Below are 20,652 nucleotides of genomic sequence, written 5' to 3' on the forward strand. Positions count from 1 at the left end.
CTTCTGTTCATCAGAGGAACATGGAGACAGAAGACACTCTTGTCATACATGCAGGAGATAGAGCATGTTTCATACCTGAAGCCAACAAGAAACAATATACATTAAAAGTAAAAGCCAGTTGGCTCCCTACAACCAGAGGTGGGTTGCTAATTTTTCTACTACTGGTTTGTGAATGCTCGCACGTGCGTGACACTTTTACGCATGCACAGAAGCTTATGCGCAGAAGCGTCTGGGCGAGTGGGTGGAGCCTCCCACCACCGCTACTACCGGTTTGCCCGATCCGGGATGAACCAACAGCAACCCATCTTTGCCTACAACACAAGGTAAGGAGACCAGAGGCTATAATCTGTTGTGGCCCGCCAGCGGCCTGCAGAGCTGGCAGCAGATTCGGACAGTGAGGAGATTGGGGAGGAACATGGATCAGTCTTGGAGTCTAGGGAAGGCTTTGATGAGGGCTCTGTGTCGGAGGCAGAGAGGGGGCCAGAGCCATATGCCAGTTATCAGCTGCCTTCAGAGTCAGTAAGGCAGATGAAGAGCTGGAGCCTGTTTCCAGTGTGTGCATGCGCAGAGTTGCCAGACGAAGAGAACAGCTAAAGAACAGGGGTCGACTTGGGAGTAAGGCCACAGGCCACGATGAATATCCCCTCCCAGAGGAAATAACCTCCCAGAGGTAATAAAAGAGGAACGAAAGGGAAGTGGAGTTTGCAGGAGACAATTAGTTCGCTTAATTGGTTTCTGACTCTCTGAGACTCCTTGCCAAGTTTTGCAGATATCGGCCTGTCAGCTCTCCGAGCCAGATAAGGTCTGTGGCTGTAAATCCTCCCTTGAAAGATTTTTCTGGATGTGAAGTGTCTAGGGCTGAAGAAAAGGACTATAGATGTTCTACAAAATGAAGAATTATTTTCTTTCTTTCCCTGTACTTCCTTTGTCCTGAAGAGGAAGAAGTCATGAATGATGGTGATCAGAGCATCCTTGGTGAACCAGCAATCTGTCAGCCAGACCAGCCTATTAGGAGAGAGAGTATTGTCTTCTTAGAATACATGTTGATGGTAGTTTAAAAGATAAACTTAAAAGATCCCAACCCAGGATGAAGAACCAATGTCCTCTACTCGTGTTGCTGAAGTATTTTTGTCCTAGCTGGTATCACTAAGTATGGGAATTGATCAGAGTTGTACTTCCACAAGAAGTAAGTCATTACCTTGTAGAGACCACAAGTTCTCCATATCTGGTTTAATTTAATTGGAGTCCCTCAGATTTTGATGTAACAAGGAACTCTAAGTACTAGTGGAAAAATAAAGATCCATTCTCATTCATATAGATGGGGAAAAAATTTATGTGATATTCACGGCTTAGTTTGAATTTCAAGTTGGAATTTACCAGTTCAAAAGCTCAACTAATTAGGCTCCTTTTGTCTCTGTGTAAAGTATGGAGACTAGCACAAAATCAGGGCCAAGTCCCATTATATTTATGAGACCTGACTGTAGAAAAATGCTGAATTTAAATTGAAAAGAGAATACCTTAATTTGGTAGCAGGTGACTTCACTCTTTACATGGCACAACTTGGCAATACCCTTAGCTTAGTTGTTTTTCTTCCCCTTCCCAAGCCTGAGTGATATATTTTCCTTCCCCATCTCTTCCTCCTCGTTGTACATTCTTGCTAATTAAAAAGACAATTTCTGAGCAACAGCTCAAAAAAGAAAGACTTCAACTGGAAAAGCCCTCTTTGTAATTTCAGGCGGTTGGCATTCAATTGATCATAGTAATTTATGGAGTCTTTGTTGCCATAACAACAAAACATCCAGCTTTTAGAAAGTCAGTTCAGTATTTTTCTTTACCAGGTAAATTGAGGATTTGGGCAGAGCGGGATATAGATTAACATACAAGAATATAATTACTGCAAATGGATATTTTAAATAATAATGATATACCAATTTGGTGATGTGGTAAGGGCACCAGGTTCAAAAGTGAGAAATTGGGAGTTCTAGTGCCACATGAAGGCATGACGGCTGGCTGGGTGACTTTAGGCCAGTCCCTCTCTCTTAGGTCAACCCACCACACAAGGTTGTTTTTGGGTAAAATAGGAGAAGAGAGGAGTATTATGCATGCTTGCTACCTTGAGTTATTTCCAAAAATAATGAAGATGTGATTTTAAAAAATCTGAAATAAATAAAAAATAAATATAATGCAATTAATTTATTGATAATTAAATTAATAAAATTTCAGGTGTCTGGTCCTGGGTACAGATGCTGCCACTCAGTTCTATTGTCTTTATCTTTCTGTTTATAACTTCATTCTATGTAAGAGGCTGTAGTTCCTAATTCTGAACCCTACTGTAATTGTAATTTCATGTAATGGTGGTCCCAAAGGTTACATTTACAACCGTTGTAAATGTAAATATAAAGATGTATAGATATACACATTTATATATTCACATATATTCATATACAATCACATGTATACAGTGAGTTTGGGGGGGGGGGAGTGCATTCTAAACCTACATGGCATTTTCTTGATCTAGAGCAGTGTTTCTCAATCTTGGCAACTTTAAGTATGGATTTCAGTTCCCAGAATTCCCCAGCCAGTTTGACTGGCTGAGGAATTCTGGGAGTTGAAGTCCATACTTAAAATTGCTAAGGTTAAGAAACACTGATCTAGAGTGCTGTTCTTTTAATGTTCCTTTCCTTTGCTAGCTAACTAGCCTGCGATTTGATTGAAATTTCTAATGGCTTCTTTTCCATCAGTTTCTACGGCCATTTGCTATATACTTATTTGGGGTTGTATTCTCAATTTCGGCACATTGTATCTTTGGAATTATCTCTTGGACATTTACATCAAATGTGGAGACAACTGAGAAGAGTAACCTTTTTTCCCCCTATACAAGGTTAAGTGGATTAAATCACAGTAGACAGCAGTGAAGACAAAGCGAAATAGGTTTGCTTCCTCACATGTTGGCAGGCTGCCGGATGCGGTCAGTGGCTTCAACATTTTCATAAATCAAAGTGGATATTGTTATCCCAGTGTTGTATTTTTTTTCCTTTTGTACATAGGAGAAAAGAAATAAAAATAAACTTATCTTGCATTAAAAAGTAAAGAGCTTTATACATAAATAGGTCAGGTTGTAGCTATGAAAAAAATGATATACCGTGTGTTTGGTTAGTGTTGATTTTTGTTGGTTGGGTTTGTGCCTTAGCAAGTTCAGAAGGTAGATCCTATATCTTATGAAATAGGGCATTGCACAAATGAAAAAAAATGGGTCCACTATCAAAATTAAATATTTTTGGGAAGGCAATTAAGATAAATAAGAAAAAAAGCTCCCATAAATACCAGAGTTAATTAGCCTGCATATTGTTCTGTAATATCATCTGAGATGGGATTTCTCTATGTTTTGATAAGCTTTTTCTGGATACTTTAAAAAAGAACTGAAAGTAATGACAGAATGCAGATTAAGAAGATCACATTAGGCTGCAAGACTGTATACACTGATATAAAAACTCAAGGTTGATTCCTAGCCACCTCTGTATTGTTTTTTTGGCAATGATACTTTTCATTATTGCCATTTGTGGGTACTTTACCTATTCATCCTTCTTTTTCATAATCATATTGTTTTACTCTCATTGTGTTCTTTTTCATTGTTTATTTTATTGTTTCAATATCTTACCTCTGTTCTGTTTACACTCTTTTCATTTCTTCCTTTTTATAGTTGTAAGCCATCTAAAGCAGCCCCATGGTGATATAGGTGGCAAATATATTTAACCAAAAAAAATTTGAGTATCTCATCAAACTTACTTGAGTAATCCATTGTCTAGGTGCAACAAGTTTGACACGCCTCAGCTTTTCAAATAAACACCAAGGTTTTTAGGTCTTGGATGCAAAATTCCAGATAGTTTTTTTAGTTTTAGTTTTATAGTTTTTATACTTTTATTAAACATTTATAGGCCGCCCTTTTCCCTGAGGGGACTCAGGGCGGCTTACAATAATAGGGAAGGGGAGTGCAGGACAAAACACAAAAAGAAAATGTGAGTAAAAATAATTAGCGGTAAAAACACAACATTCATTCAACATTCGGGAGGGGCGAGAGTAGAGTCTTATCCCCAGGCCTGACGGGATAGCCAGATCTTGAGGGCTGTGCGGAAGACCTGGACGGTGGTGAGGGTGTGGATCTCCACGGGGAGATTGTTCCATAGCGTCGGAGCTGCAACTGAGAAGGCTCTCCTCCGCGTAGTCGCCAGTCGGCACTGACTGGCGGATGGAATTCGGAGGAGGCCTACTCTATGCGATCTGATGGGACGGAGGGAGGTAATTGGCAGAAGGCGGTCTCTCAAATAGCCAGATCCACTACCATGGAGCGCTTTGTGAATGGTAAGTAGGACCTTGAAGTGCACCCGGAGATCAACAGGTAGCCAGCGCAGCTCACGGAGGATCGGTGTTATGTGGGCGAACCGTGGTGCGCCCACAATCACTCGCGCGGCTGCGTTCTGGACTAGCTGAAGTCGCCGGATGCTCTTCAAGGGCAGCCCCATGTAGAGCACATTGCAGTATTCCAGCCTAGAGATCACAAGGGCTCGAGTGACTGTTGTGAGGGCCTCCCGGTTCAGGTAGGGCCGCAACTGGCGCACCAGGCGAACCTGGGCAAATGCCCCCCTGGTCACAGCTGACAAGTGATGGTCGAGACTCAGCTGTGGGTCCATGACTAATAGATGGAACAAAAGATATCAGAAAACAATAATATTTAGTACCCATCCAGATTTTTGCAGGCTAGATTTAGTGGCCCTAATAGGGACTGAAATATGAAAAAGTGCAGTCATACACTTGGTATCAGCTAAACCAATATCCATGGCCAAGCAATTGTTATAGACCAGTGTTTTTCAACCTTTTTGTGCAAAGGCACACTTTTTTCATGAAAAAAATCACGAGGCACACCACCATTAGAAAATGTTAAAATTTTTTAACTCTGTGCCTATATTGACTATATATAAAGTAATTTTCCCACGGCACACCTTACAGTATGTCACGGCACACTAGTGTGCCACGGCACAGTGGTTGAAAAACACTGTTATAGACAACATTTAAGGTCAGATTTCCTATTGCGATTGAACAATCTAGAAGCAAAGGGAAGTACTTTAATTTTGGCAAAATTGTAGTTCTGGGCAAGGGGTATATAACCTTTTCCTTTGCTGCTAGGCTAATTGAAATCTTCCATCTCTGGGGCAATATGTGACAATAAAGTAAAGTAATACAACTGCCAGCACTCAAATGCCTTGTGATCTGGAGCAAAATTTTAGATTTGTTAATTTTTTAAAAAAAATGTTACTATGATCTATGTCAACATTCACCAGCATGCCACCTTCTTGCTGGCCAGGAATTCTAAAAAATGCAATTGCAACAGATTCATAGAATGTTGACAGATATGTAAATATTTAGATGTAGTTAGAAGGACCTAACTTGGCCTAGGACAATAGATGTAAGCCAAACATGTTGAACTATAACTGTTTAGCTGGACAGTGTTTGGCTGAACCGGTAGTGGTAGGAAGGCCTGGGTCGCTGGAACCGGCAGCAACCCAGGCCTGCCACGCCCCTGAATCGGTTCCCTGGTTGGCGCCATCGGCGGCGCCATCTTGTTTTTAAATTCTGCACAGCACTCATTCAGTGCATGTGCAAAGCACACGCACAAGCAAACCAACAATAAAGCCAGCCACAACCCACTCCTAGTCTAGCTTCTTCATTGACTTCCCTTGTTGGAAGCCCCCTTGGAAGGTTGCAAATAGTGATCACATAACTTGGGACGCTGCAGTAATTGTAAGTGTGAGGACCAGTCATAAACATTTTCTTCTATGGATTGTTGTAACTTCAAATGGTCATTGAATGAATGGTGTAAGTCAAAAACCACCTGTAAGGTGTGATTGTTCAGGAGAATCCATAGCAATTTAGCCAACAACACAAACATTTCCCCTCAAGACCTTCTTGAGGGAAACAACAGTCTGTAGATGAGGTAAACTGAAGCCGTCCTACTTTTTTTTTAACTTATGGATGACAATTTCTGCCTTGAAGCTGGTTGTTGAAGGTGTATCTCAGTTTTGGCAATATTAAGATCTACCATGGGACCTCACAACACTCCTAAGAGGTCCTTAAATGGGGCATACATCAGCGCACCAGCATGCCTACCGTCCCTGTCTTACTGTCACCATTTATCTGCATCTACTTCCTTTGTTCTTGTTTAGGTTCATACTTATACCTGTTACCTTGAACTTGTTGGACAAATAAATAAACTTGTAATGGCATCCTTTTCATGTTACAACCTGGAACATCATCAGAATTTTAGAACCAGCTCTTCCACTATGATACATTAATAAGGGCTTTAATACCCTTTAATTTAACTTATAATCCTCCCGAACTCCATTATATGCAAAGGCAGATGTCTGAACCTTATGAATAATCAGATGTAAATTAACTAACTGAGGTGAAAATTTACCTTGCACTCCTCTGGCTCACTTAAAATGAAAAGAATGCAAGCATGAAATTAATTTTATTTACCATTAAATGATAAACTGGAACATGAATTGCAGTCATGTAAAAATAAATTAATTTTAGCAGTTCTCATATAGGCTAAGTTAAATGTCAGCTCTGTTCCTTAGAAAATCTTTTTAAAACATTATGTTGCTACTTCATAAAAGAAACCCTTAAACAATTTGGAGGGGGGAGACTTCATGATTTCTGTCAGTATAGATCTCAGTTGATAGAAGTACAGGTCTTCTTTTTGGTTCTGTACAACTGAGTTGTTCTGTACATACTTTGTGTTTGAATATGCTTGCATTTGCAGTAATAATAGACTGGATGAGACTTGCAGACCCATTAATTGTTTTTAGTTCCCTCAAAGGCCAGCCAGGGGCCCTCAAATGCAAGGCATAAGCCTGTGAAATTCATTAGCCCAAGGTACAGTAATGATCAGTAATTAAGACGGACTTAAATAGGATCAGATAAATTCATACCTCAAGTTGAGGGTTAGCCTGACTTCAAATATTAGATGCAGGGAAACAATGGTGAGAAAAGGGTCTATCTCCATATTCTACTTGTGAACAACCTAAGGGCATCTGGATAATGGCCTCTGGAGGAACAATATCAACCATAGCACGCACACACACACAAACCCCAAATCCTCCACTGTCTCCCAGAGCAGGGGTCTCCAACCTTGGCAACTTTAAGTCTTGTGGACTTCAACTTCTGGGAGTTGAAGTCTTAAAGTTGCCAAGATTGAAGACTCCTATTCCAGAGTATGCCCAAACTCATATCCTCTGTGTAGATGACACTATGCAACCATCTCATGCACTGCTGTCCCTTTCTCCTTTTGCCTTCAGTCTTTCCCAACAACAGAGTCTTTTCCAATGAGTCCTCTCTTCTCATTTGTTGGCCAAACTATTTGAGCTTCAGCTTCAGTATCTACCGTTCCAAAGAATCATAAAGCCATCATTTTTTGAAATGTTTACTCAGAGAAAAGTTGTTCCAGCCTGTGTAATGTTTTCTTTGGTCTTTCACGCATGTTAACAGTTCCCCTGTTTGTATATATCTATCTATCTGTATACATTGTTGAACAAATGTCAAAACTCCACAAATCTTTACTCATGTTCAATAAATAGAATAAAATAGAATAGAATAACAGAGTTGGAAGGGACCTTGGAAGTCTTCTAGTCCAACCCCCTCCTTAGGCAGGATACGCTATGCCACTTCAGACAAATGGTTATCCAGTTTCTTCTTAAAAACTTCCAGTGTTGGAGCATTCACAACTTCTGGAGGCAAGTTGTTCCACTGATTAATTGGGTCCAACTGTCAGAAAAAAAATTCCTTAGTTTTAAGTTGCTTCTCTCCTTGATTAGTTTCCACCCATTGCTTCTTGCCTACCCTCAGGTGCTTTGGAGAATATTTTGACTCCCTCTTCTTTGTGGCAGTCCCTGAGCTATTGGAACACTGTTATCAATTCACCCCTAGTTATTCTTTTCATCAGACTAGACATACTTCATGGCAACCAAAACTGAATGCAGTATTCCAAGTGTGGCCTTATCAAGGCATCATGAAGTGGTATTAACACTTCACGTGATCTTGATTTTATGCAGCCTAGAACTGTGTTGGCTTTTTTTGGCACACTGCCCCTCATACTTAGATGACTGTCCACTAGGACTCTAAGATCCCTCTCACAGTTACTACAATTGAGCAAGGTGCCACATATGCTGTACCTGTGTATTTTGTTTTTCTTGCTTAAATGTAGAACCTTACTCTTTTCACCATTGAACTTCATTTTGTTAGATAGCACCCAATGTTCAAGTCTGTTAAGATCCTTCTGTATCTTAAGCCTATCTTCCGGAGTGTTGGCTATTCCTGCTACCTTGGTGTTGTTTGCAAAGCTAGTCGTCTACAAATATTGTAATACATCATACATGAGAACTGCCCATAAATGAAAGTTTTCAAGACAGGGTATAACACATGCAAAAAAATTATCAGTGAAAATTTAACAACTCATAATAATGATAGAAAACTTTCATCTGAATTTTAAAAACTGGATTTGCAGTTTGCTTCAGAGCAAATGATTGAATTATGCAAATAAAGAAATAATAGTATAGTATGGAATGGAAACCAATAGAGATATGACATGGTTACTGAAAGAGAGTGACTATGCAGGCAGGTGGGGGGCTAGTTTAGCTAGGACTCATGACCAGAAGTTTCCTTTAGGATCCTTTATTAGGTAACATCATTTTTTTTATGTCATTCCTTTCAACAGGGCTCAAGAGGGTTACAGCTGTCCCAGCTAAACAGTATTCCTACACCTGGTAAAGCCAAAGCTTTTGTCAATCACATACAATGTAGAATTACTTTTCAGTGACATTAACTGTGCACGATAAGAATTCCCCTTTGTATGTATTTTACCAAGTGTTTTTGCACTTGTCATGTAGTTTGTATTGGGAAGAAAACAAATGGAATAAGGATGAATGTGTGTGTGTGTATATATGTATGTATGTATGTACGTCGGTCCGTACGTACGTACGTATTGTGTCACAACCCCTGGTATGCCCAAATATGGGAGGAACCATACTGCTTCCTTTCTCTGTCTATCAGCTCATCACAAGAGACCATCACGACAGAAAGCCATTATTTTTACTGTTGCCTTTGTTACATTTGTGTTGCATTTGTGCTGATAAATAAATAAAGGGAGACTAGTATAGATCTATTTCAAGCTATTTAGCTCTCATCAGCTAGCCATACCCTTACTGGGAATCGAATCTGGGCTGTATTACATATCAGGCAGTTATATTAGCCCCTAAGCCACAGGCTCTCTTCCTTCCTTATTTATCAGCACAAATGCAACGTATGTATGTATGTATGTATGTATGTATGTATGTATGTATGTATGTATACACACACCATTGGGGCACGGCGCCATTTTTTTTCTTGTAGGTTTCCTGAATGACAAGCTAGGTGAGAACCAGCCCTGAAATGCCAACCAAATATCAGATACAGAAAAAAATATTGTGGAAAGAAGAAATTGCCTGTCAGGTTTGATCAGTACCATGAAACAGTCTGTCATCCTAGTACTAGATGTTTTGTACAGATACAAATGCAGCTGCCATTCTTGACGGCTCCTGAATGCAAATAAGGTGGACAGGAAAAGAATATGAAAGAAACAGTACTGATTTTTTACTCTGTTGTCTTAATGGTCTTCCTTTTTTCTTTTCAGGAACAACATGTTTGATTGCTTTACTGTCCGATAAAGAGCTCACAGTGGCCAACGTTGGCGATTCAAGGGGGGTCTTGTGCGATAAGGATGGAAATGCTATTCCTTTGTCTCATGATCACAAGCCCTACCAGCTGAAAGAAAGAAAGAGGATTAAAAGAGCTGGTAAGTTTCTAAAACGGGTGTTTGGTTTGTTTCTTTGTTTTACATCATGACAGAACATCGTATTTGTTTATTATTTTTTCCCATTCTTTCACCATTTTATGTATTGCAATGTGATGGTAATGAATTTTCTGGACAATTGTAGCAAAATAAAGGAGGAACAATATAGAAGAAGAGAGGAGAAATAGAAGTATTAGACAAATTGTTGTGAACAAAGGTGGAAATAATATCTGCCCTTATCTTTTGATGTCCCAAAGTCAAGTTGATGAGTTTCCTTCAGGTGTAACTGTAAGAAAACAGAACAGACCCACTGTATGTTATTCCTGATGTTTATTGTTTCCAGCTTCAGACAGCAGCTTCACTTTCATGGTAGCCCTAATATCAGTATTTACTAATGATTCCTTAACAAGTCATATAAAGTCTTACAAGTCATACAAATGCAATCAAAGGATCTGAATAGTAGACTTAAAGTGAAGGCAACAAGATGTTAAAACACTGAAGAGTTCATCTGGTGCATGGTAATTCAGGTCTTCTTGTGTGAATTGTTACCTGGCCCAAAAAAGCAATACCAATTTCTCACCCAGGAAGGAAGATAGGTTTATGATTTTTTATTTTTGCAAAATCGATCCATTCTTTGGTTGAAGTCACCCAAAATGGCACAAATGTAAAAGTTTTTGAATTCTCCATAACTCTTTATCAAGGCAAAAAGTTACAAAAAATGAGATATGAATAAAGTAGGAAAATCCAGAACTGTTCCACTTGTTTCAGCCAGAAAGTCAATCATAAGATGGAAATGCTAGATTGAATACATTAGCCAGGAGGGAATATTGCCAATATTAAGTTGTACTGGACATTGAAGGACATGTTATTTTTGGTTTTCTCCAAAGAGAAAATTACAATATTCTAGTGATGCTTTTTTAGACACTCAATCAGGACAGGGGTTTTTTATTCAGTTCTGACAGTATATTGCGGCCATGTGAAAATTTTACTGAGAACTTGCTAGGCTCTAAAGCTGTAAAATGTTTGTTCCTTATATAAATTGAGTTTACTCAGGGAGAACTTTCAGTTACTTTCAGCTTGAGCTCTTTTATAATATGCAGCTGTGCCTAAGTTAGAAATTATTCCTTCTTCAACAGCATCTTGACATACACAATATTTGGGTTTATAATGAAATTTTTGAGATATGTAGGGTGTTTTCTAAAACTGGTTGGTGAAAGTTTATTTTAATCTTAGAAAATTATTCTTATCCAATACTAAGCAGCACAAAATTTTCTAGGCCAGTGGTTCTCAACCCCCTTTAAATACCTTTTGTGGCCATGGACCACCAAGACTTAACTCAAGATTTAAATCATAACATTTCTTCAAATCTTCATTGACCCTCTGTGATGCGGGTAATCATAGCCTCCCAGGGATCTGCGGACCACAGGTTGAGAACCACTGTTAAAAGTTATAAGATTTCAGAAAAACATCTTAGAAATATCTGTTGCCCTCAAAGATTAGAATACTAGAGATGATTCCATCATCCATCTCTTTTATGTAAAAACGAGACAAGGAGAGAAAGGGGAATATAAAAATTATACTATGAGGCTTGAAAATGTATTCAAATGTATTTTTGCAACTGCAAAATTTGAACAAGGAAATATATGCCATTCGTCTTACACTTGTCTGTGGTTTTATTATCATTATTGAGAATAAGTCATCCAGTCATTATCCATTGTTCTTTACTCTGTGGCTGTAGGCATTGTGGCATTTTACTAATGTAAAACAGCATAAACTAAGCTCAATAAAACTTATATTTTATGTGGGTTTGGATGGTAGTTGAGAGTGTAAGGATAATGTGAGCTTACATAGTTGTAAAAATAGAAATGCAGATTACACTCAGTTTATTTTTATTTTTATTTATCCTTGGTTTTGTCCTTTTCCATTTCTATAAACATTCATGGTAGCTTTTAACAGTTTTAGAATACAAAATAAAAATGACAATAAAATTAGTGCAATTAAAATCAAAAGTAAAAAAGTAAATTCAGTTTTCTTTAAGCAATTATCAGTTAAAAATGGTTTAATTGTAAATTGCTATGAGAATTCTATTAATGGCAAGCAATGTAGTCATGTTTAAAATGAGTAAATAATAAATAAAAGTTTGGCATAAGAAACAACCTTGTTCCATTTTCCTAATTTGTTCTTGCTTCAGTTTCCGAGTTTCTTGGGTGGTGTTGGTGAGAAGTTCTGGGAGAAACTGTCAAACACAATTCTGAGAAGTTATAATTGGGGAAGACTAATTTGCGCTTCACAAATGAACATTAGTTCCTTTCTGTTGCCATGCAATAAAGGAGGTGAAAATTTTCCTTTACTCAGAGACAGTAAATCCTTCCACTTTTTTTTTAAAAAGTGCATTTTAATCTATCTTGTTTCCCTGAAAATAAGACCTCCCCGGATAATAAGCCCATTCGGGCTTTTGAGCACATGTGCTTAAAAAAAAGCTATACTCCGAAAATAAGCCCTCCTGAAAATATTGCAAAACAGCAGCAGCCATGAGGTGACCACACTCGCCTCCTCCTGCACCTCAAAAAGAATAAGACCTCCCCAAAAATAAGGCCAAGCGCTTATTTCAGGGGTCAAAAGACCCTGCCTTATTATCATGGAAACACTGTATAGGAAAAGGGAAAAAAAGATTGACTGTTGTAATAAAAGATGATACTAAAAAAACCAGAAAATAAGCAACATGTGAGGGAGGGATGAGTGTCCAAGAGAAAAAGAGAAATAAAAAATTGAAAGGTGTTTTTTTTTAGGATAACAATAAAGCCTTTTCTCACTATAGAACAAGAGAGATTCTATCTCTGTTAAGGCTTTTTTCCTTCAGTTCTTTTATCTTCCAATGAAGGCAGCAGGCATGTGGAAATGGCCAGCTGAGATAGAAGAAGAAAAAAACCTGCCCAAAATATCTTTATTTTCACATACTGGGCCAATGAGGGGGGGGGTCCCTTTCTTTTTTCTTCTTCTTTTTTCTCCTTATATAACATTATTTTAGGTAATATAAATCAGGGGACAGGACCAAAAGTATAGGTCAGTAATGGCGAACTTTTTTTGGCTCGCATGCCAAAAGTGGGGGGAATGCAGGGGGGTCGTATGCGGGTGTGCCACACTCATAATGCTATGCGCATGACCAGCACTCCCCCCCCATTTTTGGCGTGTTTTTTTCACCCTCCCCAGGCTTCAGAGGCGTTATAGGAGCCTGGGAAAGGTAAAAACAGCCCCCCCCCCACAGGCCCTCTGGAGGCTTCAGGAGCTTCCCTGAAGGCTCCGGAGGGCTAAAACCGGCCCTATGAGCAACCCAGAAGTGACTTCCTGTCTGCTTGTAATGTCATTTTTTGCCCTCAAGAGCCTTCAGGGAAGCCTCCTGAGGGTTCCTGAACACTCCGGAGGGCTAAAACCAGCCATACGAACAAACCGGAAGTCCGTTCCCAAACTTCCAGTTTGTCCTTAGGGCTGGTTTTTCATGCTCCGGAGGCTTTAGGGAAGATCCTGAAGCCTCCGGAGGGCGAAAAATGGCCTCAAAAGAAGGCCGAAGTGAGCTGGCCAGTGCGTGCATGCGCATTGGCCCGCTGACAGGGCAAGCCTTGAGTGCCCTGACAAATGGCTCTGCGTGACATAGATTCGCCATTATTGTTTCATCATAACTGTGAACAGTCATGGAACGAGGCAGTTGCTAAAATGAGGATTACCTGTGTGAGCATTAATAGATAATCTCAGAGGCTCCAATTGAGCTCCCAGGGCCCAATTCAAAACTTGAACTGGATTTCCGGGAAAGTTTTCAGGAATGTTCGTACAAGTTTGGGATTTTTTGTAATTAAGACAGAGTTGTAAAATGAATTGAGAGGGAGGAGCCAATGTCGCGACGAGATGGTTGTGTGGTCTCAATGCTCTGAGACCACAGCCAACACTTTTGCCACTGGGTGGTCCAAACGGATCTAAGCCGTCCCGAAGAGACGGTGAAAAGGAAGAATACGTCTTGCTGATCTCGGGATATCGCAAAATCCTAGAAAGAAGCAAGAGAAGTTCTTCAGGCCGGTGACAAAAAATCCAGCCAAGGCTGACAAAGTCAGGGCGGCTCCAAAATGGAAGGATATGGACAGAGAAAGTTTTTCCAGCTGGTGAGGAATTTTTATTGTTTTAAAAAAGAGACTGCCTATAAAAACTCAAAAACCAATTTAAATTAAAGAATAGAAGAATCAAGCGGCGGAATTGAATTTGGAATGATTTTGGACAGTGGTTATCTTACTTTTTAAATGTTATTTACATGGATCGAATCTATGCAAACCTTTCGAAATGGATGGATTAAGTTTTCTTCTTCTACCTTCTCTTTGTGACTCTCTGTAATTTATAGACTAAAGTTTTTCTCTTTTATTGCTGTGGGTAGAGCTAGATGGAACTTCCTTGAGTAGCTGATGATCAGAATCAGGAGTGGGTTCTGGCAGGCACTACTGCCAATTCACTCGGGTGCGTGCTGCACGCGTGCACTTGATGCGCACTGCACATGCATGTGCAGTGGTCTGAACCGGTAGGAACCCACCACTGATCAGGATGCCCTAAAGCTTTTTCAAGAGGCAACGGAGCTTTCTTGTTTTTCTTCGCAGACATTTCACTTCTTGGATGAGAAGCAAAATGTCTGTAAAGAAAACCAAGAAAATCCAGTTGCCTCTTGAAAAAGCACCTTTGGGACAACCAGGATCTGGATGACTGAGAATCTCCATAGACAGGATGATGAGAATATTATTGATGACTGCATTTCTAACAATCCTCTCACCTCAGGTTCTATTCTTACAGGATTTCAGTTGTACCTAGCCCAAATACTGTGTCCCGTTGCTTTGAAATGGGGCTCTTCCTTGCCTGTTTCTCTGTTTTCCCCTATGAACCCAAAAGTGAAGGATGATTATTTTCACAAGAATTTTTTTTTCTGGATTATTACTGTTCCTGTTCAACCAGAATTTCTTGATGAGAAAGACAAGTGTTTGCTTGTATGTGCTTTTCTCTTTTGTGTGTGTGTGTGCCCTGGAGTGGGATTTTGACTTTTATAAGACTGGTCTGATATCCCAGTACCATTATAAATCTTTGCAAATGAGTATGAACCTCTTCCTGAGTTATCCCAGAGGGATATGCAGTACATGATTAAAATGAGGGGGAGATTGCCTGAGCACAGGCAAGAAAATGTCCTTTATGTTGCAAACAACAGAGATGAAGGTTGAATTTTCCACCTGTTCAGCAGTTTGTCTTATATATGGATGAACTTGCCTACGGAAAGCCATGTGTCTACCATTTCAATAGCAACAGCAAGGATATTGATTTAATCTTAACTCCTTGTGGCAACATTTGGATATTTTCTGTACTTTCTGCATCAGATATAAGATGCATAACATAAAATCTACCCTGATAGGAAAGGATATGCTCACAGTCTATTAACTCTGGTCTCATTAGTCCCAGATGTTACTGAATATGCTTTTGTTTTTCTAATAGTGCCATTTTCTTTTTACTCTGCATGCATGTAAAACCCAGAGACAAAATTAGTATAGGAAGGAACACCTGCACCAGGGATTGTGAGCCAAATATAATTCAAAGGCCAGAGTGGTCTCCAAACTTCCTGAAAACATATCAGTCAGGATCCAGAGCTATGGAAAGTGGAAGTCCCACTACAGAGTCCATCTTTTCAGCCAAATACTTGAGCACTGGATTGTAAACTGAGTCACATAAGCACAAGTGAGTCCAATAGCATCTGTCAGCTTTTTGTGCTGCCTCATTTATTGTGTTCCATTTGTTAAAATTTAAAATTGCAAAATATATCTATTGTAAGAGTTTTTCAGAAGTGAGATGTAAGCCTCTGCTCAGTGCACAAATCCATTAAACCATCCCAACTTAGTTTTAGTTTCAAAACTTAACCCCCTTTTGAAAATCACCTGTGAGAAAGAGTTTAACTTTAGAAGGACGGTTCCTTTGCAATGAAGTTCTTAATGTGGAAAAATTCCTCATAATATTCACCCTGCATCTCCTTTAATTTCAACCCTTGGTCCTTGTTCTTCCTTTACTTTAAGCAGAAAACAAAGTTCCTCTTCCTGCTTTTCCTTTTTTATATATTTATAGGGACCAGCCTTGGATAGTGATGTTGTGCCAATCATTAGATTTTAGCCCTACCGAGACAATAATGGCAAGCCATTTATCAAAATGTTGCCTAGATAATACCAGGGACGTATCCATGTAGTTACCAAGAGTCAAAGTTGACTGAATTTAATACATACATATGCACTCTCACACGCACACAGTTTTCATCTCTCCATCTTCTGTTTTGTAACCTAAACCTGGTCAGTTCCTTTAACCATTCCTCATGGGGTAGGTCTTCATTCCTCATAGGGTAAATCTCCATTTCTCATAGGGTAGGTCTCTTTATGATCCTAACAGTTTTGCCATGCAGACAGCAGTTACTGTATTGTATGCAGGCATGAAATTCTCTTATTTCTGCTACCGGTTTGGAACCGGGAGCGCTCACACACGGCACTTCGGTGCAAGTGCAGAACCTTCTGCTCATACGCAGAGCATCCGTGATGACGTCTGGGCGGGTGGGTAGAGCCTCCCGAATGGGAGCGAACTGGCAGAATACCACTTCTAATTGTATGGTAGAAAAGTCCTTTGTGATCATGGTATGCTCTCAAAATTTCAGATGTGCCTTTTGGTTCAAAATACTGGGTGATTTTCAGATAGGCAGGGGACATATAGTTATAGCTTTCTAGCTATGTTTGCCTTAAGTAGTGGAATCCCGTGACCCGACAAATGCACGCACAACAAAAGCGCGCCGATGAAACCCCGGCGCAAAAACCGCAACATCATAAATGCGCCGACAAAACCGCACCCACAAAAGCGTGATTTAGGTTAAAGTAAGGGTTAGGGTTAGGGTTAGGTTCAGGGTTAGGGTTAGGGTCAGGGTTAGGGTCAGGATTAGGTTTATGGTTAGGTTCAAGGTTAGGTTCAGGATTAGGGTTAGGATTAGGGTTAGGGTTATTAGGTTGTTATTACTTGTTTGTTGAAGGCACGCTTTTGTTGGCGCGCTTCTGTACTCATTCGTCGGCGCGATTTCAACCTCGCTGTTTTCTCGGCGCGCTTTTGTCAAGCGTGCATTTGTCAGTGAACCGTGGAATCCTTTCCTTGTGTTGAAAAAGACAAAGATTGATGAGCAAGATTTCCTTCTTACGTCTTGGCAACAGATATACAGGTACATTATAAGAAAGGATTTACTTAAGAAAAAAAAATTGTGAAGTTACTCAGTTTTCCTAAGAGATTTAATAACCTAGTGGCGTAGACGCTTCTGAGAACAATTTCCCATAGAGGCTATTTAATAATTTTTTTCCCGTTTCCTTCTCTCCTCCAGGTGGCTTCATCAGTTTCAATGGTTCCTGGCGTGTTCAGGGGATCCTGGCCATGTCTCGTTCTCTTGGGGATTACCCATTGAAGAATCTGAATGTTGTCATCCCGGATCCAGATATCTTGACCTTTGACCTGGACAAACTCCAGCCAGAGTTCATGATCTTGGCTTCTGATGGGCTCTGGGATGCGTTCAGTAATGAGGAAGCGGTGCGATTCATCAAAGAACGTTTAGATGAGCCACATTTTGGAGCCAAGAGCATAGTGCTCCAATCTTTTTATAGGGGGTGTCCTGACAACATTACAGTCATGGTGGTTAAGTTCAAAAGCAGCAACAGAGCGGAAGACCAGTAAAAAAAAAAGAAAGAAAGGGGGAGGGGGGAGAAAGAGAAATAAAAGAAATACCACGCTCTGCCTCTCACTTGGCGAACTTCTTCATTTAACCTTTACACTTCAACACAGTAGACAGTGGTAGCAAGTATATTAGTATTAAAATTGTACATCCAAAAATGAGAGTAGAAAAAAAACAACAGTCTTTTTGGTAAACACAGCAAACAAAATTGACAATTCAATTTATTATTTTTTTAAATGAAAAGGATCCCGTACCTTTATTCTCTAGATCTCTAATGAAAAATCCTTCAATTATAAAGGCCTGTGACTCCTGCTTCAGAGATTCCAAAGGTCTGCAATTCCCTTTGTCTTCACATAACAGCTTAGAATTGCGTTTGGACTTGGGCAGCTGAGACACAATAGGAACAGCTGATTGCTTGGAAGCAGTTGGTAAAACTGACATGGGGTTTGCCACCAGTGTGACTATCCATTCTAGCATCCTCTCCTTCATACCGCAACATCTGCTTAGTTAAAGTGCAGAAAGAACAAAAAATGGGTAGCTAACAGTTTCATAACAAGGAGGTACCAATGAGTCCATAACAGATAGGTACTGTCTCTTTCCATTGGTATACTTCCTACTATATCATTAGCATTAAACAATTAAGCTTTTCCATTGCTGTGCTTATAAGGTTTGTGTGCATGCTGCAAAATAATCTTTATTTCTTAAAAAAAAAAAACTAGCAGCAGATAGCTTTTCCATGCTCACTGAAAAATGTCCCCCTTATTAATTCTTGTTTCTCGATGAGCTGAATTAATTCTTGTTTCTAGTTTTGGGCCATAATTCTGTGTAGTTCAGACATCAAAAACCACGGTATAAAATGTATTTGTAGCTTAGAAGATTCTGATATAAGACTTCAGCATTTCTAAATTTGTATTTAGGCGATCAGGCTAGCATATTAATGAAGCAAGTAAACTGAAATAGGAACTTGGTGCCAAACTCATGGAAGATACAGGTAGAGCATTTTTCTTTTCTTTTTTCATTAGTGGTGAAGCTTTGTTCCAAAACAAGCAAGGAAGTTTTACGATGTAAATATTTAATGATGTCAGTTATCAAAAGCCAGCCCTAGTAGCAAGTGTTCCCTGCATGTAGCTGCTATTTGAAATCTATGGGGTTTATTATGAGCTGGCTGCTTAATTCCAGTGTGCCTATCATCTGCGTATCTCATGACCAATTTTATGCAGATTGATAGTTCCAGATGTGTTGGGCTGGAGTTCCCATAATTCCAACCTCTGGGGCAAGTGAAAAGTTGAGAAAGCTTTGGGTAACCAGATAGACTTTGTTGTAATCAGTGACGGTATCTGACCTTGAGCTATGCTAATTGTAACCTCTTTCTATCCTGCAAATTAGGGGGCACGATCAGGCATTCTGATTTACAGTGGATCCAGTAGAATTTTTCTGCAAGCAGAAGAGGGATCAATGGATGCTATCACAGAGGAACTCAAATAGCATTATTCCCAAAAGAAAACAAAATTAGACCTGTTTATACGTGGAATATAGCTCATGTCTACAGGTTGTAATTTAGAATCAAAACTATAGAAACGTGAGTCAAAAGGCCCCATTGGATTTTAGAATATAGCTTCTCTGTTCTAATTAAGGTGCTCTAATTAATTGGACATTGCCAGGATTAATAATTTGTGAAGTGCTATTTAATCATCATATTTCATTTTCCATTGGTATATAGAGGTTCTCCTGAACAATTAACTCAAGAGGCAACAGGGAAGGTGTCTTAGTCCGTCCCTGAAGTAGTTAAGTAATTTGAAGTTCATACAATGGATTAAGACAGAGGTGGGCAACCATGGTCCTTTTACGCCTTGTAAACATGGCTGCTTCAAGAATTCTGGGAGTTGAAGTCCACAGGTCATAATGGGGCCATAATTGTCCACCTTTGGATTAAGATATACCAAGTGTGCATTAGTTACTTCCAAAATCTTTATTTCTTGCCTTTGTTATGTCTTCTTAGAGATATTACTTAGATTCTCAAAATATTACTAGTTTTACTAGTTTTGATTGAATGATTACTTGCCATCAAGTTGATATTGACTCTTGCAGATCACATAGATTTCCTCCATGATATCTGTCCCTAACTGGTCCTTCAGGTCTTCTACCAATGCACTCATTGCTAGTTACTGTTTATCCTCTTCTTTTTCCTTTCCCCTTTCGAGCATTAAAACCTTTTCAGAGAGCTAGGCCTTTGTATAATGTCTAAAACAGGATGGGTTTAGCTTCAAATTACTTGGGTGATGAAAAAAAAAATAAGATGCTTCCCCAATCTTTATTTTGTTACATTTTTATACAAAAATGAAGAGGCATCTTTAAAAAAATCAAAAACAAAACTATAAACGAATGCACCAGAGTCATTAAATATGGTTATACTGCAAAATTGAAATACTAAATCAAAAAGCTTCCACTTTAATTTTTTATCTTTCTAATGCTCTGTATATGGTAGTACTTAAATTTTGAGATATGCGGAATAAGAATTGAAAAATAAAAAAATAATTTGTTTTACCTGGTGAGTAGGAGATGCATATCCAAACTCTTATATGCTGTAGCTGGGAACAGTTAATTTAAGCATAGTATTGGCTGCAGCTCTTTTGAGGACCTTAACTAAATAGTTTCTCCTACCTCTTTGCCGTTATAACTGAGCCCTAGAGCCCGAAATGAGATTATTGAAAACCTATTGTATTTTTTCACTCCTTTTGTTGATTAAGTTCTGATTTTCCATCAGGATTTTTTGGAATAACAGAACAATCTTTCTGTCACAGCCGCAATATTTTTAAACTATTAGCAATAGCATCTTTTTGTGATTTATTTTTAATTTCTTGAAGGAATATCAATGTCAGCCATCCTGAAGTTTCTGTTGTATATGCCAGGGCTAGAACAAATATCACATGAAGCAATTTTGCAATAGAGGCAACTTCAAAAATAAAACCAGAGCTCTTCTGAATCATTAAAATGTAAAAATCAATTAGTTTCAACC

At 39.1% G+C, this 20,652-nt stretch overlaps 1 protein-coding gene across 1 annotated transcript in view; it reads left to right on the top strand.

The window, feature by feature from the left end:
- Positions 1 to 19,233, top strand: part of PPM1L (protein phosphatase, Mg2+/Mn2+ dependent 1L) — a 182,249-nt gene extending 163,016 nt beyond the window's left edge. Inside the window, exons 4-5 of the mRNA XM_087725315.1 lie at positions 9,722 to 9,883; positions 17,292 to 19,233. Of these exons, the coding sequence (XP_087581441.1) occupies positions 9,722 to 9,883; positions 17,292 to 17,638 (509 nt within the window). The 3' untranslated portion in view covers positions 17,639 to 19,233. The remainder of the gene's footprint in view (positions 1 to 9,721; positions 9,884 to 17,291) is intronic.
- The last annotated feature ends 1,419 nt before the right edge of the window (positions 19,234 to 20,652 follow it).

This window comes from Thamnophis sirtalis, unplaced genomic scaffold (assembly GCF_051295495.1).
Source record: "Thamnophis sirtalis isolate CommonGarterSnake01/CBP01778 unplaced genomic scaffold, rThaSir2_p1.2 scaffold_11, whole genome shotgun sequence".
NCBI lineage: Eukaryota > Metazoa > Chordata > Lepidosauria > Squamata > Natricidae > Thamnophis > Thamnophis sirtalis.